Here is a 24,380-nt window from a genome sequence, read left to right as displayed (position 1 = left end):
TCAGTGACAGCATGGTGACAACGCAGAGCTGCCTGTGCCTGGCCCTATGCGGTGGTCAGAGTACAGGGAATGGTGTCACCCGATAGATGGTGGCACACAAGTGACGGTGACACCAGATGACGGTAACAACAGTGACAGCCAGGGATGGGGACACTGCGTCACGGCTGTTCCACATCGAGGTCACCCTGTGTCACGGTGTCACCTGAAGACAGTGACACTCAACGACTCCCAGTGGCATCCAGTGAAGGGAAGAACCAACAATGGTGACACCACCGACCCCATGTCACACCCACAGCAGACCCCACATGTCCCCCGACTGTCCCCAGCTCCCCTCCCTGTACACTCCTCGTCACCTCTTCAATGAGGATGGCACCGCTCTGCAGTTGTGCCAGTCCTCTTCTTGGTTGCAAGTGTCCCATTTGGTTTTGTCATCCAGTATTTTTGGGAGAAAACGTGTGGTAGTTCTAAGAGAAGGGGTATTTCTGGGAGAAAATATCCTCTTTTTGGAAGAGAAGGTGAAATTTACCACTGAAATGTGGTATTTCTGGGAGAAAATGACATACTTGAGGGAGAGAACTCGGAAATGGTGGGAGAGAATGTCTTCTATTCGAGAGCAACTGTGGTATTTTTGGTGTGACGACTGGTCCTTTGGGGAGAAAATACGGTAAATATGGGAGAAAATGTCCTCTTGAGGAGTGTCAAGTGGTACTTTTGAGAGAAAATGTCAGGTATTTCTCAGAAAACTGCTGTTTCTGGGAGATAGTAGCATCCTTGGTTGGAAAATGACAGGTGTTTGTGAGAAAGCTGGTATTTTGGGAAAAAAGGCCGTATTTTTAAGACGAAGCTGGTATTTCTGGGGGAATATGTCCCGTCTTTGGGAGAAAAGTGGTCTATCTTGGAGAAAATGTCATGTATTTGGGAGAAAACTGGTCTATCTGGAAGAAACTGCCATTTTTCTGGGAGTAAGTGTGATCCTGAGGAGCGTCAAGTAGTATTCTTGGGATGAAACGTGAGGTATTTCTAAGCGTAGTGGTATTTCTGGGAGAAAATGTCTTGTTTTGGGGGGAAAAGATCACATGTATGTGAGAAAGCTGGTATTTCTGGGAGTAAACGCCATATTTTTAGGAAAAAATGGGTATTTCCCGGATAATCGGTCACATAGTTAGGAGAAAAGTGGTCTACCTGGGAGAAAATGTCCTTGTTTTTTGGTGGAAGAGATCATGTGTAGGGGACTAAAATAGTGTTCCCGGATGAAAATGTCACGTATCTGTGAGAAAAGTGGTATCTGTGGGTCACAGTGCTGTTCCCCAGGGGTCGGTGCTGGGGCCTGTCCTCCTCAAGATCTTTCTTGATGAGCTGAGGGCACTGAGTGCACCCTCGGGAAGTTTGCGGATGACACCAGGCTGGCTGGAAGTGTGGATCTGCCTGGGGGTAGCGAGGCCCCACAGAGGGATCTGGACAGGCTGGAGAGCTGGGCTGAAGCCAATGGGATGAGTTCCAACAAGGCCAAAGGCCAGGTCCTGCGCTTTGGCTGCAACAACCCCAGGCGACGCTACAGGCTGGGGGCGGAGCGGCTGGAAGATGCGTAGAGGAAGTGGACCTGGGGGTGTTGATGGATGCTGGGCTGAAATGAGCCAGCAGTGTGCCCGGGTGGCCAAGAAGGCCAATGGCATCCTGGCCTGCATCGGGAACGGTGTGGCCAGCAGGAACAGGGCAGTGATTGTCCCCCTGTCCTCAGCTCTGGTGAGGCCGCACCTCGAGTGCTGTGTCCACTTTTGGGCCCCTCACTGCCAGAAAGACATCGAGGCCCTGGAGCGGGTTCAAAGAAGGGCGCCAAGGCTGGCGAGGGGTCTGGAGCACAGAGCTCACGAGGAGCGGCTGAAGGAGCTGGGGTTGTTCAGTTGGAGAAGAGGAGGCTCAGGAAGACCTTACTGCTCTCTAGAACTACCTGAAGGGAGCTTGTAGTGAGCTGGGTTTCGGCCTCTCCTCTCGTGTCACTAGTGCCGAAAAACAACGTTATAACCCACAAATATCAGTGTTCTCCCAAATACACGATGTTTTCTTCCGGAAAGATCACTTTTCAATCCTAAATATGACAATTTGTTCCAAAAAATGCGATATTTTCTCCCGGAAATACAAGCATTCTCCAAAATCCATGATATTTTCTCCCAGAATGCCAGCTTTATCAGAGATATATGAAATTTTCTTCCAAAATTATGATATTTCCTCCCAGAAATATCAGTTTCCTTAGAAATACTTCATGTTTCCTCCAAAAAATACAACATTACAATACCCCCCCTTCCCCATAATGTGATACTTTCTCCAGGGAGTCACAGTTTTCTTAGAAATACCTCATGTTTTCTCCAAACAATATGACATTACAGTCCTCAGTATGACATTTTCTCCCAAAAATAGGACATTTCCTCCCAGAAATACCAGTTATCTTTACAAAAATAGGACTGCAGCCATTGGAGATCTGCTGGAAGGACAGACGGCCAGCTCCAGGAGCTCCAGGAGGCTCCTGGAATGCAGCCATGGTCACTTTGTGCTCCGGGCGTTGGGCAGACCGACCAGAGGTGAAGCGTGGCTGGATCTGCTGCTCAGCAGTGCGGAGGAGATGATGAGTGAAAGGCGTTCAGGTTGGGGCAGCCTGGCTGCAGTGAGCACGGCTTGTGGGGTTGGTGATCCGAGGGATGTGGGCATGGCAAGGAGTGGGGCAGGACCTGAGCTTTGGGACGGCGAGCTTTAAGCTTTCACGGGCTGATGGCCCAGATCTCTGGGGATCTGTCTGTAAAAACAAAGATGGTGAGCAAAGCTGGCTGCTCTTCAAGGCTGCCTTCCCTTCTGAGAGCACAAGAGCTCTCCGTCCCTCTGAATAGAAAGCAGAGGACGCAGGAAGCCCATCGGCTCGGCGCAGACCTGCTGGGCAGCTGGGGGCAAAGCAAGGAGCAACAAGCTCTGCTAACAGGCCGTGTCACCTGGAGCAATACAGGGCTAACAAACAGGCCGTGTCACCTGGAGCAATACAGGGCTAACAGGCCGTGTCACCTGGGAAGAATACAGGGATGTCTGGACCTGCAGACGTGGGATCAGGAAACACAAGGCGCAGAACTGAACTTGGAGAGGGGCGTGAAAAACAACAGGAAGACTTTCTACACGTGCATTGGCCAGAAGAGACAGGTCAAAGCAAGTGTGCCTCCTTTGTAAATGTAAAAGGAGAACTGCCTGCAACAGATGGAGAGAAGGCTGAGGTACAGAATGAGTTCTGTGCCTCGGTCTTCACTGGCAGCCAGGATTCCAGTGTTTGTCACGTCCCTGAGCCCTGCATCCATAAACCTCCAGGTGGGGACCGGGGTGGTAAATACCCCCTGCTGTGAGGGCAGAGCAGAGAGACTGCCTGATGAGATTGAACGTGTGCAAGTCTATGGAGCAGATAGATGGTGAGATGTGAGACTGAACGTGTACAAGTCTATGGGCAGGATGGCGTGCATCTCAGGGCTCTGAAGAAGCTGGCTGCCGAGCCGCTCTCCATCATATTTGAGAAGTCGTGGCTGTCAGGTGAGGTCCCGGATGCCTGAAGGAAGGGTCACGTCACTGCCATTGGCAAGAAAGGGAGCAAGGAGGACACAGGAACTACAGGCCGGTGAGTCTCACCTCTGTGCCTGGGAAGATGATGGGACAGATCCTCCTGGATGACATGCTTGATCACATGAGGAGTGAGCGTGTGATCCGAGACAGCCAGCACGGCTTCAGCAGGGGAAGTCATGCTTAACCAATCTGGTGGCCTTCTGTGATGGAGTGACGGTATCGGTGGACAAGGGGAGGGTGACCGACGTCATTTCCCCGGACTTGAGCACGGCCTTTGACACGGTCCCCCACCACATCCTTATCTCCAAACCGGAGGGATGTGGATTTGATGGGTGGACCACTCGATGGATAAGGAATTTGTTGTAAGGCCTCAGACAAAGAGTGGTTATTAATGGCCCTATGTCCAGGTGGAGGCCGGTAACGAGCGGTGTCCCTCAAGGCTCTGTCTTGGGACCGGTGCTCTTTAGCACCTTTATCAACGACATGGATGGTGGAATCGAGTGCACCCTCAGCAAGTTTGCTGACAACACCAAGCTGAGCGGTGCGGTTGACACGGCTGAAGGAAGGGATGCCATTCGGAGGGACCTCGACAGGTTGGAAAGGCGGACCCGGGTGAACCTGATCAGGTCCTACACAGCACAGTGCAAGGTTTTGCACTTGGGCCGGAGGAATCCCAGGCATCCATACAGACTGGAAGGAGCGGTCCTTGAGAGCAGCCCCGTGGAGAAGGACCTGGGGGTCCTGATAGATGAAAAGCTTAGCATGAGCCAGCAGCGTGCCCTTGCAGGTGGGAAAGCAAATGGAATCCTGGGCTCCATCAGAAGAGGGGTGGCCAGCAGGGACAGGGAGGTGATTGTCCCCCTCTACTCCGCTCTTGTGAGGCCCCATCTGCAGTACTGCGACCACGTCTGGAGCCCCCAGTACAAGAAAGACAGGGAGCTGTTGGAGAGGATCCAGAGGAGGGCCACAAAGATGATCAGGGGACTGGAGCACCTCCCTTATGAGGACAGGCTGAGGGAGCTGGGCTTGTTCAGCCTGGAGAAAAGAAGGCTGCAGGGTGACCTCATTGCAGCATTTCAGCACCTAAAGGGAGCCTACAAGCAGGAGGGAAGTCAACTCTTGGAAAGGGTAGAAAACTGCAGGACGAGGGGAAATGGTTTGAAGTTGAGGGAGGGAAGATTTAGGGTGGATGTCAGGGGGAAGTTCTTTACAGAGAGTGGTCAGGTGCTGGAACAGCTGCCCAGAGAGATTGTGGATGCCCCATCCATCCCTGGAGGTGTTCAAGGCCAGATTGGATGGGAACCTGGGCAGCCTGGTCTAGTGTGAAATGTGGAGGTTGGTGGCCCTGCATGTAGCAGGGGGGTTGGAGATTCATGATCCTTGAGGTCCCTTCCAACCCTGGCAATTCTGTGATTCTCCTATTCTGTGTCTTCTCCCTGATGCCAATTGGAAGTGATATCCTTTAGTCTTCAGTATAACAGACATTCTGTGACTGTGCTTGAAGACAGTCTCCCTTGAGCGCTTTAGTTGTGCTTGTTTAGTGCTTGTAAAACCAACTGTGCAAGTGCTGCTCTCCTCCCCATTGTGAGGGGATTGCTGGCAGGAGCTAAGCAGTTATCACAGGCACATCCAGCAAGGAGCTGCCGTGGCAGATGGGCGGGTGGAGCAGCTGTCTTCCAACCTGTCCCCTGCAGCAGTTGGCATTCTGTAAGCTACTCTTCCCCAGTTTGCAGAACCAGTATCAAAAGTTGATACTCTTTTGTGAAAGAGTAAATGGGGGTTGAAAAAAGAGGCAATATGACATTCCTGACTGCAGATAAACAACAGCACAGATGCTGGTCACCGCCGCAGAAAAAGCTGGACTTGTTAATGAAGCAGCTTATCCATCTGTGTTGGGATTTTGTACAGCTGACCTCACCTGCCTCTCATTCCTTGCCATCGCCCCCTTTTTCCTCTAAGGTGAAAAAGACAGCCTTATTCTTTTTGAGTCCGTAATTGTGATCGTTTATTGATTGAGTACAACCAGATAAGACATGGAGTGCCAAGTTGGGCGGCACTCGCAGCGCTGCCCTGTAACACCACACACTGCAGCTGCTGCCTTCTGATGTTCTTCCTCTCAGTCCTTCAGGTGCAGATTCCGCATCATTGCCACAGGGCTGTTCATTATAGAGGACTGGAAAAAAACAAAGCAAGTGTAGAAATAGGACAGAAACAATCTAGGGAGAGCTCACTAAGAAAGTCTGAACAGTAAACTTCCACAACAGCCCCATGCAGAACAGCAGGTTACTGCCATTCAGATCACTGACATTACTTCCCATAACACACAGCTTAGCTGCTGTGCCCTCCTTTTTCCCTACCTGAGCTGCATGCCCTTCCTTTTCCCTACCTGAGCTGCATGCCCCTCGCCTCCTTTTTCTTGGTGCTCTTGCCTTTTCCTGCTACTCACTCCCAATCTCAACACTTGCCTGCTCTGCTTGCTGCTCTGACAAGTGCCTCTTAACTCTGCTCGCAGCTTCTCTCCTGCATGCCCTTCTCTATTCCCTTCTCGTGCCCTTCAGGCTTCTGCTCCCCTTGCTGAGCAAGCCCATGCCCGGTAGCTCCCCTTCAACCTCCTCCGCCCTTTGCCTTTCTCCACACAGATGCTTGCTTCTGGCCAGCACTCCTGCCCGCTGCCTAGCCCACAGCCCGCATCTCTTGGGGAGACAGCAAGGTGGCCTGGAGCTACCCACACCTCCTCCCGGGCACGACTTCTCAGCTTTGCTTCAAGCCCACAAAAAGCCCCAAGGAGCTCCTCTTACCTTTGGGCTCAGCTTCTTCTCCTGCCGCGCAGCTCCTGTGCCAGGCGGGGGCTCAGCCCTCCCATTTTTCCCTTCCTCCCCTCCCCTCTCTCCTCTCCCCCCCTCCTTCCCTTCCCCTCCCCTCCCCTCCCGTACCCCCCCTTTTCTCCCTTTCCCCTCCCCTTCCCCCTTGCCTTATGGCAAACTCACCTTTCCTGCTCTTCACTCCCTCCTTCTTCATTCTCCTGCCTTTTGCTGCTACTCTCGCCTTGCTTTCCCTTGCTGTGCTCTGCTTTGCTTTCTCTACATTTTGGCCATCCAGTCTTTTCTCAGCTGTTATTCTTGACTGTTTACTTGGCTTTTTTCTTCTTTTCTCATTTCTTTTTTTTCTGACCTTTTTGGGCTTTTTTCTTTTTCTTCTTTTTTTATGCTTTCGTTTCTTTTTTCATTTCATTGCACTTGTTCTTTTTTTTTTTCTCTTTTCCTTTTCTTTTTGTTTTCATCTATTTTTTCTCATTTTCATCTTGGTTTTCTTTTTTCATTTTCACTCTTTTTTTCTTTTTTTTTTTTATTCCTTTTTTCTTTTTTTTTTCATTGCACTTTTCTTTTTTATTTCATTTTTCTCTCTCTTTTCTCATTTTTTTCTATTTTCATTTTTTCTTTTTCATCTTGGTTTTCTCTTTTTGTTTTCCATTTTTTTTTCTTTTTTCCTGTTTTATTTTTTTCCTTTATTACTCTTTTTTTTCCCTTTCTCTTTTTTCTTTCACCTTTTTTTCTTGTTTTTCATTTTTCTTTTTTTTTTTTTTATAATCATAGGTACTCCTGAAACCCCCTTTAAGCCCTCCCTACCCTCCCCATTCTTTCTTTTCTCCCTCACCTCCCCCCTTGCCCTATCCTACCATTCCCTTGCCTGCTCTTCTTACCTGAGCTGCTGTCCCTTCCTTTACCTACCTGAGCTGCTTGTTCCAAAAATTACCTAGCTGACCTGCTTGCCCCTCGCTTTCCCAGCTGAGCTGCTGGCCCCTCTCATTCCCTACCTGAGCTGCTTCCCCCTAACTTACCTAGCTGAGCTCCTTGCCCCTCACTACGTACTTGAGCAGATGTTTGCTCACTTGGCTTCCTTACTGGTTGTCCCCTCACTTACCTACCTCACCTGCTATCCACTCACTTTCCTAGCTTAGCTGCTGTCCCCTTCCTTTTCCCTACCTGAGCTGCATGCCCTTCCTTTTCCCTACCTGAGCTGCTGTCCCCTCCCTTCCCTACCTGAGCTGCATGCCCTTCCTTTTCCCTACCTGAGCTGCTGTCCCCTCCCTTCCCTACCTGAGCTGCATGCCCTTCCTTTTCCCTACCTGAGCTGCTGTCCCCTCCCTTCCCTACCTGAGCTGCATGCCCTTCCTTTTCCCTACCTGAGCTGCTTGCCCCTCGCCTCCTTTTTCTTGGTGCTCTTGCCTTTTCCTGCTACTCACTCCCAATCTCAACACTTGCCTGCTCTGCTTGCTGCTCTGACAAGTGCCTCTTAACTCTGCTCGCAGCTTCTCTCCTTCTGCATGCCCTTCTCTATTCCCTTCTCGTGCCCTTCAGGCTTCTGCTCCTCTTGCTGAGCAAGCCCATGCCCGGTAGCTCCCCTTCAACCTCCTCCGCCCTTTGCCTTTCTCCACACAGATGCTTGCTTCTGGCCAGCACTCCTGCCCGCTGCCTAGCCCACAGCCCGCATCTCCTGGGGAGACAGCAAGGTGGCCTGGAGCTACCCACACCTCCTCCCGGGCACGGCTTCTCAGCTTTGCTTCAAGCCCACAAAAAGCCCCAAGGAGCTCCTCTTACCTTTGGGCTCAGCTTCTTCTCCTGCCGTGCAGCTCCTGTGCCAGGCCGGGGCTCAGCTCTTCCCACACTCCTCCATTCCTGCAAGGTTGCTTTCCTTTGCTCTGCTGCAGTTAGCTTTCCTACTTGCTTTCTCTTGATATACATGGATTGCTTTTTACTTTTTTTCCTCCTCTGTGCCTCTTTTTTTCTGTTTTCAGCACTTCCATTTTTTTTTCTTTTTCCATCTTTTTTTTTTTCTTACTTTTCATTCTCATTTTTCCTTTTGTTTTTTTTTTTTCCCCGCCCCGTTGAGATTCTCCCTCTTTATCCCCCTCAGCTTGCCTCTATCTGTGCCTCCAACTGGGTCTTCTCTCTCACATTCCCGTCTTGTGCCCGGTGTCACCCCACATTACCCTCTATTTCACTGTGCCCACGCAAACCCCCTATTGTCTCTCTGCAGCCTTTTATAACCTTACACCTCTCTACTTCCCCCCCAATCCCACCCACAGACCCCTGTCATGCCTGTTTCTCTATACCACGCCTACAGCCCTCCCGCTGCTCCCTGTAGCCCCACATCCCCTTCTATCCCACCTCCATTCCCCCTACAGCCACTCATAGAGCCACAGTTTCTTAGGTCCTCCCCCAGCCCCCTATATCCCTCCCCGTAGCTCTCGCCAGCCCCTCCCGGCCCCCAATGCTCCCTATAGCACCGTGTCCCCCCGTTTCCCCCTCACAGCCCTCTGCTGCCCTAAATCCCTTTGTACCCACCCCTATCGCCCCATGTACCCCGATACCACAGCCGCTGCAGCCCCGCCTGCCTCCCTATCCCCCCCCCGCCTTCCCAGCCCCTCACCCCACCAGGCTTCCTCCCCTGTCCCGGCGCCGCTCTCCGTCCCTCCCGGCTCCGGCTCTGCTGTGCTCAGCACCGCTCCCGTCGTGCCGCGGTTCCGTCTCGGTGCTGCCCGGACAGCTCCGGCGCGCAGCGGCGGTGCGGTGCGGCCAGGGCTGCGGGAGCGCCGCCGCCTGAGGGGAGAAGAGCTCTAGGCCGGCTGCCAACGGCCGTTCCCGCGCGCCGCGCCTCAGCCAATCGGAGCCGGCGCCGCTGCCGCTGACCAACGAGAGCCCGGGGGCGGAACGGATCGGCACGTGCCCAACGAGAGCCCGGGGGCGGGACGGACCGGCACCTGACCAATGAGAGCCCGGGGGCGGGACGGACCGGCACCTGACCAATGAGAGCCCGGGGCTGGGACGGTCCGGCACCTGCCCAATGAGAGCCCGGGGGCGGTGCGGCGTTACGCTGCGCTGTTGGTGGGAGGAGCGCGGCAGGGGGCGGGCCGTGGGTGGGGCCTCGGGGTGCGCCCTACTGCTATAGGGGGTGCGAGATGGGAATGGGATTGACAGGTGGGAGGTGGGGCTTGGATGTGGGGTTGGGATATGAGGTTTGGAACTGGGCTTGGGATGTTGGATGTGCACTGGGATGTGAAATGTAGGGTTGGGGTGTGGGGATATGGATATGGGGTGGATATGGAATGGGAGATAGGAAAATGGAATATATATGGGATGGGCTTGGGATGGACATGGGACCAACACTGAAGAATGTGGGATGGATTGGGGATGAAATATGGACACGGGATGGGATTGGGATGATAGTGGCATGGGATAAGTAGATGGAATGGACATGGGATGCATGTGGGGATAAGGATTCGGAATGGCTATGGATATAGGGTTAAGGATGGGGATAGGATGTGGGGGTATGGATATGGGATGGGTTTGAGATGGCTGTGGGGTGGATATGATGGATATGGGATGGGATAACGTTGTGGGATACGGACGAGGGATGGCTACGAGATGGAGCTGTACTGGTTATAGAGCCATAGGGGCGATGGGGCCAGAATGCTGCAGTCACCTCTGTCCCCAGAGTTCATCCCCAGTGTGACACATGGAGCCCCACAGCCGCTCCTCTGCCCTTTATCACTTACATGGGGAGGACATCCCCCAACCTCCATTATCAAAAATAAACCTTAATTAGAAAAGTGAGGGGTGTCAACCCCGCCCCATGGGAACAATGTTTTCTGTGGGGGAGGGCACAGATGGCGTCTCCAGAGGGCTGTCCCAAACTCTGGGGGGTGTTCACAACTCTAGGATATGACACCACCAGGGTGCCATGAAGGTGTCCCAAGCTTTGGGGTGTGACACAGGGATGTCCCCAATTTTGGTGGTGTGACATTGTCATGTGGTGTTCCCACTTCCCTGGGAAGTCCTCCAGGTGGTCACGGTGTCCCCAGCTTCGGCTCAATGTCCCCAGGGTTTTTTTTGTCCCCTCTGCATGACGGTGACACCCGGCGCCAGCTGCCAGGAGTGACGCCCAACGGTGATGACACCGCATCACGGCTGTGCCACGCTGGTGTCACACAGTCCCCTCTGGTGGTGGCACAGAGTTCACCACCGTGCATGTCCCCGTCCTCATGACAGACGATGGTGACAGCACCAGAGGTTTCCGGTGTCACCGGGTCCTGCGGTAGGCAGGTCTGGAGGGGTGACAAAGAACAGTGAGAGGCTCAGTGACAGCATGGTGACAATGTGGTGCCGCCTGTGCCTGCCCCCATGTGATGGTCAGAGTACAGGGAATGGTGTCACCCGATAGATGGTGGCACACAAGTGATGGTGACACCAGATGACGGTAACAACAGTGACAGCCAGGGATGGGGACGCTGCGTCACGGCTGTTCCACATCGAGGTCACCCTGTGTCACGGCGCCACCTGAAGACAGTGACATTCAGTGACACCCAATGGCATCCAGTGAAGGTGACACCCAACAATGGTGACACCACCGACCCCATGTCACACCCACAGCAGACCCCACGTGTCCCCCGACTGTCCCCTGCCCCCCTCCCTGTACCCCTCCTCGTCACCTCTTCAATGAGGATGGCACTGTGCTGAAGTTGTGCCACCATGGCAGGGGGGACAGCATGGGACAGTCATGGACAGCCAGGGTGACAGCGTCCAGGAGCTGTAGGACGCGGATGGGGCTCTCAAGGTACGTTGGTACGGCCCCAGGTTCCACGGTTACGGTGACAGTGAGAACTTTGGGGACAAGTGGTTGTCCGGTGTCACCCGGTGGCCCTGGGGGGATTGTTTCCGTGGGGCTTTGCACAGGGATTGGTGGGAACCATCCATTTCTGAAAGGAAGTGGCAAAAAATATACAAGAAAAGTGACATAGTATTGATTTTAATGGAAACAGACATTATTGGGGGCGATCCCACGGGGACAAAGAAGAGCGAGAATGTGTCACTATGTGAGGTTGTCCTCAAAATCCCCACTAGAGACCTCTGGAGGACTCCAGGAACGCCTGGGGACCCCAAGACACCCATGGGACATCTCCAGACCCTTCCAGAAGACAATAGGACCCTCTGAACCCACCTGAGGACCCCCCCACATTCCACAGGATCATTCTGGGACGTCTGCAGACCCTTCTGGATGAATCCAAGGACCCCCTGGATCAATTTGAAAACCCCCTGCACCCTCCAAGTCCTCTCTGGGACATCCCCAGAGATGTCTCTGATGACGGGATGACTCCAGGACCACTCAGACCCACATGAGAACTCTCTGGACCCTACCAGACTCTACTGGCACATCTCCAAATCATCCCAGTGGCTCCTCGGAGCTCCTGGACCCATCCTGGGAGCTTCCAGATCCTTCCAGGGACCCCCAGGACCATTCTTGGGACCCCCTGGACACCCCAGGATCCCTCTGGGACATCTCCAGATCCTTCTGTATGAATCCAAGGACACCTTGGATCCACCTGGGGACCAACTGGATGCCCCAAACCCCTCTACAACATCTCCAGATTCTTCTGCATGCCTCCAGGGGTATATAGGGGGGGGCTCGTGGGGAATCTATGGGCGGAAAGGTGTGAGTGGGGCTTCTGTGAGGTGGAAAGAGGGTCTGGAGGTGGAGAAAGGTTGGAAGGGGAAACTGAGGGATTGTGGAGGGCTTCTGTGGCGTGGAAAGGGGCTCTGAGGATGGAGAGAGGGAGTTGTGAGGGGGAAAAGAGCAGAACGAGGCTTCTGTGAGTGAAAAGGGGGCCTGGGGATGGAGGGGTACATTGTGGAGGGGAACTTGAGGGGTGGAAAGGGGGCTTCTGTAGGGCAGAAAGGGGGGTCTGGGAGTGGACGGGGGGTTGTGTGGGGGAAAAAAGGGGTGAGTTGGGTCTCTGCTGGGAGGAAAAGGGGTCTAGGAATGGAGAAGGGGTGGCAGAGGAAATCTGGAGGGTTGTGGGGGGCTTCTATGGGGTGGGAGTCTGGGGGACACCTTAGGGAAGTATTGGGGGGGAGAAGAGGAGAGTGGGATGTCTATGGGGTGGAAAAAGAGTCTGGGGGGAAACTTAGTGGCTTGTGTGGGGGAAAGGGGTGAACAGAGTTTCTACAAGGCAGGAAGAGCATCTGGGGGTGGAGGGAGGGGTGGGAGGGAAGAGCCAGGGGTTGTGCGAGGCTTCTATGGGGTCTGGCTGAGGGAAATTGGAGGTCAAAATGAGGAACTGACTCCAGGGGTCAGGGAGGAGCGCACAGGGGGTTACAGGGACCTCTAGGGGTCAGAAAAAAGGGGCCAGGAGGTGGGAGGAGAAGGGAGGACACGGGACCCTGGGGGTCAAATAGAGGGGAATGGGGGGTGGTAGGAGACTCTGGGGATCAGAATGGGGGAATTGGAGTGGGGGCACTCGGGGGGAGGAGAGGGAGTTCGGGGGTCAGATAGAGGAGACTGGGAAAGGGGGGGACTCTAGGGGACAGAATGGGGAGAGCGGTGGGGGGGTGGGGGGACACCAGGGATCAGAATGGGGGACTGGGGAGGGATGAGGGATCGGGGGGGGACCCTGGGGATCAGAATGGGGGAGGCACAGAGGGGAGGGGTGGAAGAGGACTACGGCGATCAGAACGGGGGGACTGGAGGGGAGGGAGACCGGGGGGAGGGTGTAACCCCGGGGGGCACACAGAGGGACTGGGGGGTGCGGGCGATCAGCGGCAGGGGGACAGGGGGGGAGGGCAGCGAAAGACACGGGGTGGGGGAGGCGGCGAGACGCAGGGCAGCCGCCCCCGCCGAGGGAAGCCCCGAGCACCACGGAGACCCCGCGGGGCCGAGACAGAGCGGCACGCGGCCCCCCCGCCGCCTTCACCCCGGCCCCCGCCCCGGCGCCCCCCGAACACCCACCTGTAGGAGCCGAGGCGGCGCCCGGAGCCCCGAGGCGCCCCGCACCGCTTCCGCACGGCCGCCTCCTCGGGTCGCGGCGTGATGACGTCACTCGGCGGGGACGGCGCGGCGCCGTAGCGACGGACCGGCGCTGAGGCGCTGAGGCGCCGTCGCCGTGGCGACGCCGTCGAACGGTACCGCTCCTGCGGGAGCCGCGCTGAGACGTGCGGCGTCTCCGGCTTCCCCAGAATCGCTGTCTCCAGGCCGATTCCGAGCTGCTGGCGCTTCTTGAAAGCCGAGCGCGCATCTCTGCCCGGTTTTCTCACGGCTCCTGCGGCGGCATCTCTGGCCACTTTCTCCTCCAAGGAAGAACCGAGCGGTGGCCCGGCCGGGCTCGGTGCGTGGGATGTGAGAAGGGCACAGCCCGGAGCAGGACCTGAAGAACGAGCTCAGCTCACCGCTGGCACGTGTTCTGTAGTCCCCCGGGTCCTGCAGAGCTGCGCTGGACTCGCTGAGCAGCACGGCGTGGTGCGGGGATGTAAGAGAACACAGGTGCTCGGTAGACTTGCTGGGGCAGGGAGCTCTCACTGACGCTAAACTCGCTGAAACGGAGTGACTCGTTCAGGACACGTGCCTGAAACATATGCTGGTTCTCTAGGCAGAGCTGCCGGACAGACCTGTCAGCACTGGGAATTAAGCACGGCAGTGAGATGAAGCCAATGATGCGTTCATGTAAGAGCAAGAGGTGCTTTGGAATGCCTTTATGGCTGCACAGCTCCTCGGGAAGCAGTTACACCTGCCGGCTCAATAAGAGCTGTCCCGTAGATGCTGTACAGCTGTGGAGCCTTTGCCCACCTGCACTGCATCTTTTAGATGTATCATTGAGAGGAATTGAACCAGCAAGGCTTCAGGGCTGAGCTCTAAGAATGGAAACTCCCTCAACTTTTGAAAGAGACCGGGTTTCTAAGGTCTTAAGACCTGGAGCTGGCAGGGCACACCCCTCTTGTGCCTTTCCCCTGACTGGTTTTTGGGAGACAGCAAATGGACACCCCTACAAGAAGTCTCAGGGTGTTTCCTTCTGACACTCTTATTATGGAAGTAAGAATACATTCCTGGCTCCATTTTGCTCTTGTGTCAGAAGGCAGAGATTTAAGCTACCTAAAGTCACTTTTCCACAAACGTTCCCACAGAAAGAAGCATCCAACATCTCTCTGTAGCTACGGAGACCCTGACTTCTCAACCCTTTCCAGGTATGTTTTACTGTCTCTTTCCAAATTTAGAAACGGCAGCTGTGCAGAAAAACATGCCACAGATCCTGAAGTGTGGGCCAGCGGGGAGTTTTACCCCGTCTCCTCCCTGATGTCAATCTGAAGTGATCTCCTTTAGTCTTCAGTATAACAAACGCATCCTGTGACCGTGCTTGAAGACAGTCTCCCTTGAGTGTTTTAGCTGAGCTTGGTTAGCGCTCTTAAAACCAGCTGTGCAAGTGCTGCTTTCCTCCCCACTGTGAGGGATTGCTGTCAGGAGCCAACCAGTTATGCCAGGCACATCCAGCAAGGAGCTGCTGTGGCACGATGGGCGCGTGGAGCGGCTGTCTTCCAACCTGTCCTCTGCAGCAGTCAGCATTCTGCGGGTTACTCTTCCCCAGTTTGCAGAACGAGTATCAGAAGTTGATGCTCTTTTGTGAAAGAGTAAATGTGGGTTGAAAAAAAGGCAGTGTGACATTCCTGACTGCAGATGGAACAACAGCACGGATGCTGCCAGCCCCACAGTAAAAGCTGGACTTGTTAATGAAGCAGCTTATCCATCTGTGTCGGGCTGTGGTAAAACTCACCCGCTGGCCCACCTGGACCTTTGCCCACCTGCACCGCATCTTTTAGATGCATCATTGAGAGGAATTGAACCAGCAAGGCTTCAGGGCTGAGCTCTAAGAATGGAAACTCCCTCAACTTTTGAAAGAGACCGGGTTTCTAAGGTCTTAAGACCTGGAGCTGGCAGGGCACACCCCTCTTGTGCCCTTCCCCTGACTGGTTTTTGGGAGACAGCAAATGGACACCCCTACAAGAAGTCTCAGGGTGTTTCCTTCTGACACTCTTGTTATGGAAGTAAGAATACATTCCTGGCTCCATTTTGCTCTTGTGTCAGAAGGCAGAGATTTAAGCTACATAAGTCACTTTTCCACAAACGTTCCCACAGAACGTGGACCTGGCCTTTGGCCTTGTTGGAACTCATCCCATTGGCTTCAGCCCAGCTCTCCAGCCTGTCCAGATCCCTCTGTGGGGCCTCGCTACCCCCAGGCAGATCCACACTTCCAGCCAGCCTGGTGTCATCCGCAAACTTCCCGAGGGTGCACTCAGTGCCCTCAGCTCATCAAGAAAGATCTTGAGGAGGACAGGCCCCAGCACCGACCCCTGGGGAACAGCACTGTGACCCACAGATACCACTTTTCTCACAGATACGTGACATTTTCATCCGGGAACACTATTTTAGTCCCCTACACATGATCTCTTCCACCAAAAAACAAGGACATTTTCTCCCAGGTAGACCACTTTTCTCCTAACTATGTGACCGATTATCCGGGAAATACCCATTTTTTCCTAAAAATATGGCGTTTACTCCCAGAAATACCAGCTTTCTCACATACATGTGATCTTTTCCCCCCAAAACAAGACATTTTCTCCCAGAAATACCACTACGCTTAGAAATACCTCACGTTTCATCCCAAGAATACTACTTGACGCTCCTCAGGATCACACTTACTCCCAGAAAAATGGCAGTTTCTTCCAGATAGACCAGTTTTCTCCCAAATACATGACATTTTCTCCAAGATAGACCACTTTTCTCCCAAAGACGGGACATATTCCCCCAGAAATACCAGCTTCGTCTTAAAAATACGGCCTTTTTTCCCAAAATACCAGCTTTCTCACAAACACCTGTCATTTTCCAACCAAGGATGCTACTATCTCCCAGAAACAGCAGTTTTCTGAGAAATACCTGACATTTTCTCTCAAAAGTACCACTTGACACTCCTCAAGAGGACATTTTCTCCCATATTTACCGTATTTTCTCCCCAAAGGACCAGTCGTCACACCAAAAATACCACAGTTGCTCTCGAATAGAAGACATTCTCTCCCACCATTTCCGAGTTCTCTCCCTCAAGTATGTCATTTTCTCCCAGAAATACCACATTTCAGTGGTAAATTTCACCTTCTCTTCCAAAAAGAGGATATTTTCTCCCAGAAATACCCCTTCTCTTAGAACTACCACACGTTTTCTCCCAAAAATACTGGATGACAAAACCAAATGGGACACTTGCAACCAAGAAGAGGACTGGCACAACTGCAGAGCGGTGCCATCCTCATTGAAGAGGTGACGAGGAGTGTACAGGGAGGGGAGCTGGGGACAGTCGGGGGACATGTGGGGTCTGCTGTGGGTGTGACATGGGGTCGGTGGTGTCACCATTGTTGGTTCTTCCCTTCACTGGATGCCACTGGGAGTCGTTGAGTGTCACTGTCTTCAGGTGACACCGTGACACAGGGTGACCTCGATGTGGAACAGCCGTGACGCAGTGTCCCCATCCCTGGCTGTCACTGTTGTTACCGTCATCTGGTGTCACCGTCACTTGTGTGCCACCATCTATCGGGTGACACCATTCCCTGTACTCTGACCACCGCATAGGGCCAGGCACAGGCAGCTCTGCGTTGTCACCATGCTGTCACTGAGCCTCTCACTGTTCTTTGTCACCCCTCCAGGCCCACCTAGAGCTGGACCTGGTGACACTGGAGTCCTCTGGCGCTGTCACCATCGTCTGACATGAGGATGTGGACACGCACGGTGGTGAACTCTGTGCCACCACCAGAGGGGACTGTGTGACACCAGCGTGGCACAGCCGTGACGCGGTGTCATCGTCATCGGGTGTCGCGTTCGGCAGCCAGCATCGGGTGTCACCGTCATGCAGAGGGGACAAAAGGACCCCCTGGGGACGTTGAGCCGAAGCTGGGGACACTGTAACCAGCTGGAGGACTTCCTGGAGAAGTGGGGACACAGCATCGTGCTGTCACACCACCAAAGTTGGGGACACCTTCATGGCACCCTGGTGGTGTCACGTACTGGAGATGGGGACACCCCCACAGTGTCACCCCCACGGACCACTTTGTTCCCATGGGTCGGGGGTTGACACCCCTCACTTTTGCAATTAAGGTTTATTTTTCGATAATGGGGGTTAGAGGATGTCCCCCCCCATGTCCCCATGTAAACTAAGCATGCACGCTGCAGTTTTCAGCCTAGGCTTTTAAGAGCAAAGCCAGAAAATTCCACACCGCTCAGTACAAAGCTGTGCGATGATGAGAGTGACTCAAGCTCTGCCCAAAGGATGAAAAGTAGCATCAAAACGGCTGAAGAGAGGGGGGACAATGAGGCAAGGTAGCACTGCAGAGAAGTCAGGAGAACACCTCTGCCTTCCGGGATCAGGCAGCCGGCGGAGCCTCTCTTCCCCCAACAGAGACGCCTGCAGGGTGAGGGGCACACGCTCACTTCTGCTCAGTGCTGCCCCGAGAAACTCAGACAGCTCGAGACAGCTGTTCTCTAACTCAGCGCGCCTGTGCTCAGGCCGTGCTACTCGCAGTTTTGTGCACGTGCTTTGCAGGCAGTGCGTTTATGGGCAGGGCCAAGGACTGGTGCATCCATTGCTTCTATAACCTGCAGCATCCCCTGATGGAGATGTGGGAGTTCTGACCCAGCGCCGCGAGTGGAATAACGAGGAGGTGGTGCAGCAGCTCACTGAGTGCCACTGGACAAATCAGGCCGTGCGCTCTTTGTGAATACAAAGCTCCAATTGTTTATTGATGGACTGCAACCAGAGTGCCAAGTTGGGCTGCTGCCACGAAGCCGCTGCCTTCTGATGCTCCTCCACTCAGTCCTTCAGCTGCAGCTTCTCCATCATCTCCACAAGGCTGTTCATTGTGGAGGACTGGAAAGAAAGAAAGCGAGCGTCAAAGTAGGACACCGCTTCCCCCAGCATTCTACAATCCCCTTCACGTCTGACAGACAGAGAACAACAAGAGCCGTGTCTGTGCTCACCGAGGACTCACCTCTGCACGTGCAGCGGCAGCTCTCAGAGCAGCCTTCTTCATTTCTGCTCTCCTCTCTTTTTGTCGTTGTCGTCTTGCTATAGAGAAAGAGGAGAGAAATTCAGTTTGTCAACAGCAAAACCGCGGAAACATGGGTACATGAAAACAGGCTAGGAAGCCTCTCAGGGAAGGGTATTTCCAGTGGGACAAGCAGAAGGCCGTCATGGATTTCATGGGAAAAGAGAGGGTTACACTTTCTGGCACTTCCTTGCCATTGGACTCGGCAGCCTTCTACTCTTTTCCCCTCTCCGCAGAGAGAAGGAGAAAGCAAAGCAAATCCTAAGCAAACTCCATGCACCTGATAAGGGAAGCACCTCACCAGGGCAGCTGCAGCACCTTCCTACCTCTTCGCTTTGAGGTCCGGAACCGCTCAGTCGGTGCTGGGGCAGGCCCAGGGTGTGTTGCTGGAGCTGGCACACCGCCTCTGCTCTGATGTGGGCTCTGAGCCTTCTCCCCATCGCGCTCCACCTTCACTTGTTTCTTGGCAGGCCACAGCTCTGCTTTTTGCTCCTCTTCCTCCACTCCCTTGCGCTTTCTTGCAGCCATGGTCTTGGAGAGGGAGTGGTTGTCAACTGCAGGGGAAGGTCTTTCCCCTCTGCTGGGACCTGCTGTTCCAGGAAGCCCTCCTGGAGCCTGGAGAGGAGCTTTCGCGTACATCTTGCCGTTTGGCTCAGCACCTCTCCCTGTTCAAATCAAGCAAGGGGAAGCAGCAAGATTAAAAGAGAGTCACACACTGCCTTCGGTCTGCAAAATGGGCCACAATGCTAGGAACTCTCGAGTGTTCACAGCAATGGACCTTGGGATCTTGGCTGAACTGTGGGCCATTTCCAATTGGGACAGGAAAGGCAACTGTAATCCCCAGGGATTAAGATCTCAAGCAACACGCAACGACAGCAGTCCCAGGAAAGGACAGACAGAAAGCCTAACTAGAAAGACAGTGCACCAAACCCAGATGCTGCTGTGTGTCTGTACCTCTCTTGGGGGCTGTGCCACACTCCATGCTCCTCCCCTGGCTTCCTGCAAGGCTGCGCTTCACTGCAAGCCTGCTTGCATCAGCTTCTGTCAGAAAGGAAACAAGAAAGACATGAAGAGCATCTCTTTGGAGGAGCATTTTAGCACAGCCAACCACAAACTTCTGCTCCTCAAGCGTAGTTTCTTCAATTGGCCTTTCTGCTGCTACAACGCTGTGCCATTTCTGCAGTCAGCACAGATCTGCAGTGCCCCTTCTTTTCTCCTCCATCCCACACAGCCCTTCATGCAGCCCTATTTAGAGGCAGGTACCCACACCACAGCTCACAAGAGCTTCTTACCTGGGGAGGCTTTCCGTTTCCCCCCAAGCCCAGCACCATTCCATGGACGCGCAGGCTCCGTCCCTACAACAACAGATTGTGTGTTGATTTCACAGACACCAGGAGCAGCACTGTCCTGTTAGCCCACGTCCACCACAAAAACCAAAAGACACTCTTCTACAGCCAGAACAGAAACTGATCTTTAAACTGCAGTGCGCTTGCACAAAGCACTACTGCTCTCATTCCCGCTCAGGTGGCAGCAGAGGAACCCCAGTCTGCCTGACAGCTCTGCATGCTGCAGAGCAAAGCTGCGTCAGCACACAAAACGCTATCAGCTGCAAAAGTCGAGGCACGGATTTTTTGTCCCTACAGGGAATGCACTCAGCTCTGAGCACCACCACTTACACACACACTTCTGTCTCACTGCTGCCATCTGTTGCTGTCGGCCTCTCTAATGCTTCCACCATGGTTACCGGACACCCCTGCAGTGCTGCACCGCTCAGAAGTAATACTTAAAATGCATTCTTCCATACTTCATGACAGAGGACTGCAGAGACTCACTTTTGCGTGGTGCTAAGGATGGTCCGTCCCCATCGCGTCCCTCTGTGCGCTGCAAGGCGCTGTTGGATCTCTGGCAGCCTGCTGGGTGCTGCTCCCTAGCACAGGGAACCGCGCCGCGCTGCTTCTGAGGACAGAAATAAAGGAAGGGCCATGGAAACAGCCACCCAACGTTTGCAAAGAGATGCAGCGTTCCAGATGGTGCCAGAGGTGGGTATCAGAGTGCTGAGACGTTAGTTATCACTAACGGAAACATTTGGGAGCGCATTCACAACATCTGCACGCGCTGCAATTTCTGGGCATATCCAGCTTTCTCATCGTTCAGGTGGAGAAGACGGGCGCTCTCAGACATCACTTCGGGGGGTTAAACCAACACACCTGCAAACACCAGCATTATTCCGAGGGAAACAGTGACTTCAGGTGCCACAGTTCAACCCATGCAAAATTACCGTACACAGCCTTAGCTCTTCACCACTATTTCTTCCCCACCCTTTACTACTGCAGGCAGCTAGAACTAACTTCTCAGCAGAAACCCAGGGCAGCTGGCAAACCATAACCAGGTGCAGCTGGCAGGAGGGCAGTGCCCGCTCTCTGCTCCCACCCTGCCCCAGCAGGTTAAGGAGCCTGGCAATGCTGTCCTGTTGCTGCAAGTGCACAACCCAGCCGCTTACTGAGCTAACAAAGGACCAGCAGGGCTCCCCCTGCTCCACCCCTTCCCCTCCAAAACCAGAGAAAGGAGAAACCCAAGCGAAAGAAACCCAGCCATACCTTTCCACGCGCAAAGCAGCGATGGCAACTGCGTCCGTCTCCCTGCTGAGACATGCTGGGGAACGTCTCAGGGGAAGCTCAAGTTCCCGGGGTCCTCTCCACAGGGACTGCCCGCACTGTTGGAAAGAGCTGGCTTCACTCTCTCTTCAAGTGCCTCGATCCCCAAAATCTCCTTTTGGAAAGGAAAAAGGAACCCTAAGGAAAGAACCTGCAAGTGAAAAACAGTGAGGAAGAAGCATTTTCCCAGCATTCTTCTGCTGTGCAGTTTAGACTCTCGGGCAGGGCAATGTCTCGAAACCAGCTGGTTACAAGGACTGTCCCCAAAATACACCCAGCTCCTGTACAGCTGCCATGATTTCTGACAGCAAGCGTTCTCCATCTCCTCAATAGTTACGTGCCTTGAAGCACATGGCTGGTGTTGCTGTCCTGAAGAAAACTCCCTCTGTCTCACTGCCAGCCGGGACGAGGGCTGATGCAGCGTGCCCACCCCAGCCCAGCTTTCCTGCTGAGACACCTCCCGGCAACCACCCAGCACCAAACCCAGCTCACCTGCTCGGCCTGCTCAGCCTGAGCTGTGCCCAGCTCACGCACACGCCGCAGCGGTGCTTCCGACGGGCTCTCGCAGGGTGATCTCTCAAGGAAAGCTCACAGCTCAGTCTCTGCGTGCAGCACACTCACCAGAGCACCAGCTCTGCTCACCGGCTGTGCCACAAACGCTCCCACCTCGGCGATGACTGTGACCTCAGCGAGTGCCCGCATCACTTCTGTGCTTCCATCATAAGCAAAGGGCGTGCTCACCTCCCAGATCCAAATTTTAGGAAACCAACACCACGGTCTCCCAACGGGTTTATTTAAGTAAAAGAACAGAGAAATTAAGATGACCCTCATGCAGCCAGTTCTTGCTCAGGTGCTGCACAATCGGACCAAGGAGATGTTACCCCCAGGCTGCCTCCAGCTTGGAGGATTTGAGCTCCCAAGCAACCAGCAAGCATTTGGACGTGCCCTCCCCCTGCTTTTTACAAGGACAGACGAGTCCTTCTTGGGATGCCAGCTATTCTGCAAAGGCGGAATAGCTCTGTTCTTGGGCCGCAGCTCCTTGGCCACGCGCTTCTCAAATACTGGGGCTGCATTACCTCCTGGGCATCCACACGTGCTCCGACTCTCCCGCAGGGTTTCTGGCTTCCTGCTGGGGAGCTTCTCATCTTCTGCAATATCATTCCTGCCTCCTCTGGTACCATCCTGGGAGATGCTGCAGAGCTCATGAGCCTGAACTACCTTCCTCCCATCAGCAGCTGCTCTTGCTTTAAAGAAGTGCCAGCACCTACGAATCAGCTTGGAGAAAGTAATTCTGGGGACCCAGAGACACTGCAAGTTTCAATGCAGCTCCCACAAGAACGCTGCTGTTAAATCCATAGAATCATAGAATGGATCAGGTTGGAAAAGACCCGAAAGATCATCGAGTCCAACCGCAACCTGACCATACTCCCCTAACTCTAACAACCCACCACTCAATCATGTCCCTGAGCACCACATCCAGAGCTCTTTAAACACGTTCAGGGACAGCCAGGACACATCCCCAATTAGCCAGGACTGCTGAAGGATGATGGAGAGCGGCTTGGCAGCCACGTCTGCCAACCCCCTCAGCACCCCAAGGTTCAATCCATCCGGCCCCATGGCTTTCAAAGCAGGTTTTGTTTCTTTAATTATTGTCCCCCATTCTATCTTTTCTTTTAGAAAGGAATCTAAAAGATGAAAAGTAAGAAAGTACTAAACAAAATGAATCAAAAGAAATGAAAAAAGGAAAGAAAGGGGAAGAGATGAAAAGAGACGGAAAGAAAAGGGGAGAGGGAAAGAAAAGGGGAGAGGGAAAGAAAAGGGGAGAGGGAAAGAAAAGGGGAGAGGGAAAGAAAAGGGGAGAGGGAAAGAAAAGGGGAGAGGGAAAGAAAAGGGGAGAGGGAAAGAAAAGGGGAGAGGGAAAGAAAAGGGGAGAGGGAAAGAAAAGGGGAGAGGGAAAGAAAAGGGGAGAGGGAAAGAAAAGGGGAGAGGGAAAGAAAAGGGGAGAGGGAAAGAAAAGGGGAGAGGGAAAGAAAAGGGGAGAGGGAAAGAAAAGATGGAAAACAGAAAACAAAATGAAAAAAGGAAAAAAAGGAAAGGAAGGGAAGAAAAGAAGAAAAAGGAAAGGAGAAAAAACCATCCTTCCATCACCATTGCTACCACAAGCACTAAACCATATCCTGTAACTCCTAATCCAGATGCCTCATGAACACTGCCAGGGACGGCGACTCCACCACCTTCCTGGGCAGCCATTCCAGTGCCTGGCTGCTCTCTGAGAGAACAAGTTCTTCCTTATGTCTAACCTAAACCTCCTCTGGTACAACTTATGGCCATTTCCTCGGGTCCTGTTTGTTGCCTGGGAGACGAGGCCAAATCCCTCCTCATCACAGCCTCCATTCAGGAAGTTGTAGATTGCAATGAGGTCTCCTCTGAGCCTCCTCTTCTCCAGACTGAACAACCCCAACTCCTTCAGCCGCTCCTCGTAAGGCCTGTGTTCCAGACCCCATACCAGCTTTGTTGCCCTTCTCTGGACACGTTCCAGGGCCTCAATGTCTTTTTTTGTAGTGAGCGGCCCAAAACTGAACACAGCGCTCAATGCGTGGCCTCACCAGGGCTGAGTACAGGGGGATGATTCCCTCCCTGCTCCTGCTGGCCACGCTATTTCTAATGCAAGATGCTGTTGGCCCTCTTGGCCACCTGGGCACACCTCTGTCCCTGGAAAGGTGATGGAACAGCTTGTGCTGGATGCCATCTCCAGACAACTGGAAGAAAAGGAGGTTATCAGGAGTAATCAGCAAGGGTTCACCAGGGGGAGGGCATGCTTGACCAACCTGGTAGCCTTCTACGATGTTGTCACTGGCTGGGTGGATGTAGTGCATGTAGTCTACCTTGCTTTCAGCAAGGCGTTTGATACCGTCTCCCACAACATCCTTATGACAAAGCTGAGGAAGTGTGGACAGATGAGTGGACAGTGAGGTGGGTTGAGAACTGGCTGACTGGCAGAGCGCAGAGGGTCGTCGTTGGCGGTGCAGAGTCCGGTTGGAGACCTGTAACCAGCGGTGTTCCTCAGGGGTCGGTGCTGGGTCCGGTCTTGTTCAACATCTTCATCAATGTCCTCAATGAGGGAATAGTGCTCACCCTCAGCAAGGGTGATCTGTGAGGCCCCGTGTACTGAAAGGCAGCCACACGGTCTCCCATGAGCCTTCTGTTCTCCGGGCTCAACAAGCCCAAA

The 24,380-nt window shown here is 53.7% G+C and overlaps 2 protein-coding genes across 12 annotated transcripts in view; both read right to left on the bottom strand.

The window, feature by feature from the left end:
* LOC149914304 (uncharacterized) overlaps positions 1-10,698 on the bottom strand; it is a 162,854-nt gene extending 152,156 nt beyond the window's left edge. Inside the window, exons 1-2 of one of the 11 annotated variants that reach the window (XR_016460511.1) lie at positions 9,024-10,698; positions 7,403-8,318 (exon numbers count right to left, since the gene is read on the bottom strand). Coding sequence is in view for 2 of the 11 variants with exons in the window: in XM_090127212.1 (XP_089983338.1) it covers positions 8,187-8,318; positions 9,024-9,854 (963 nt within the window). In the remaining 9 variants the exon portion in view is untranslated. Of the gene's footprint in view, positions 1-3,634; positions 5,762-6,386; positions 6,518-6,575; positions 8,319-9,018 lie in introns of those variants that run through there. The other 10 variants (XM_090127212.1, XM_090127213.1, XR_016460519.1 and 7 more) reach the window with 10 other exon arrangements.
* A 6,752-nt stretch (positions 10,699-17,450) lies between these two features.
* On the bottom strand, positions 17,451-22,804 carry LOC149914303 (zinc finger CCCH domain-containing protein 11A-like). The gene is made up of 7 exons (XM_090127004.1): positions 21,095-22,804; positions 20,330-20,453; positions 19,790-19,852; positions 19,452-19,538; positions 18,824-19,162; positions 18,441-18,517; positions 17,451-18,319 (listed from the first exon to the last, which is right to left on the bottom strand). The coding sequence occupies exons 1-7, from the start codon at positions 21,146-21,148 to the stop codon at positions 18,263-18,265; spliced, it is 801 nt and encodes a 266-aa protein (XP_089983130.1). The 5' UTR covers positions 21,149-22,804; the 3' UTR covers positions 17,451-18,262.
* Positions 22,805-24,380: the final 1,576 nt, after the last annotated feature.

Source organism: Phasianus colchicus, chromosome 30 (assembly GCF_987193195.1).
Source record: "Phasianus colchicus chromosome 30, bPhaCol1.hap1.1, whole genome shotgun sequence".
In the NCBI taxonomy this organism is placed as follows: Eukaryota; Metazoa; Chordata; class Aves; order Galliformes; family Phasianidae; genus Phasianus; species Phasianus colchicus.
The sequence above is the reverse complement of the archived record's forward strand: the minus strand, read 5'-3'. Positions and strand labels throughout refer to the sequence as shown.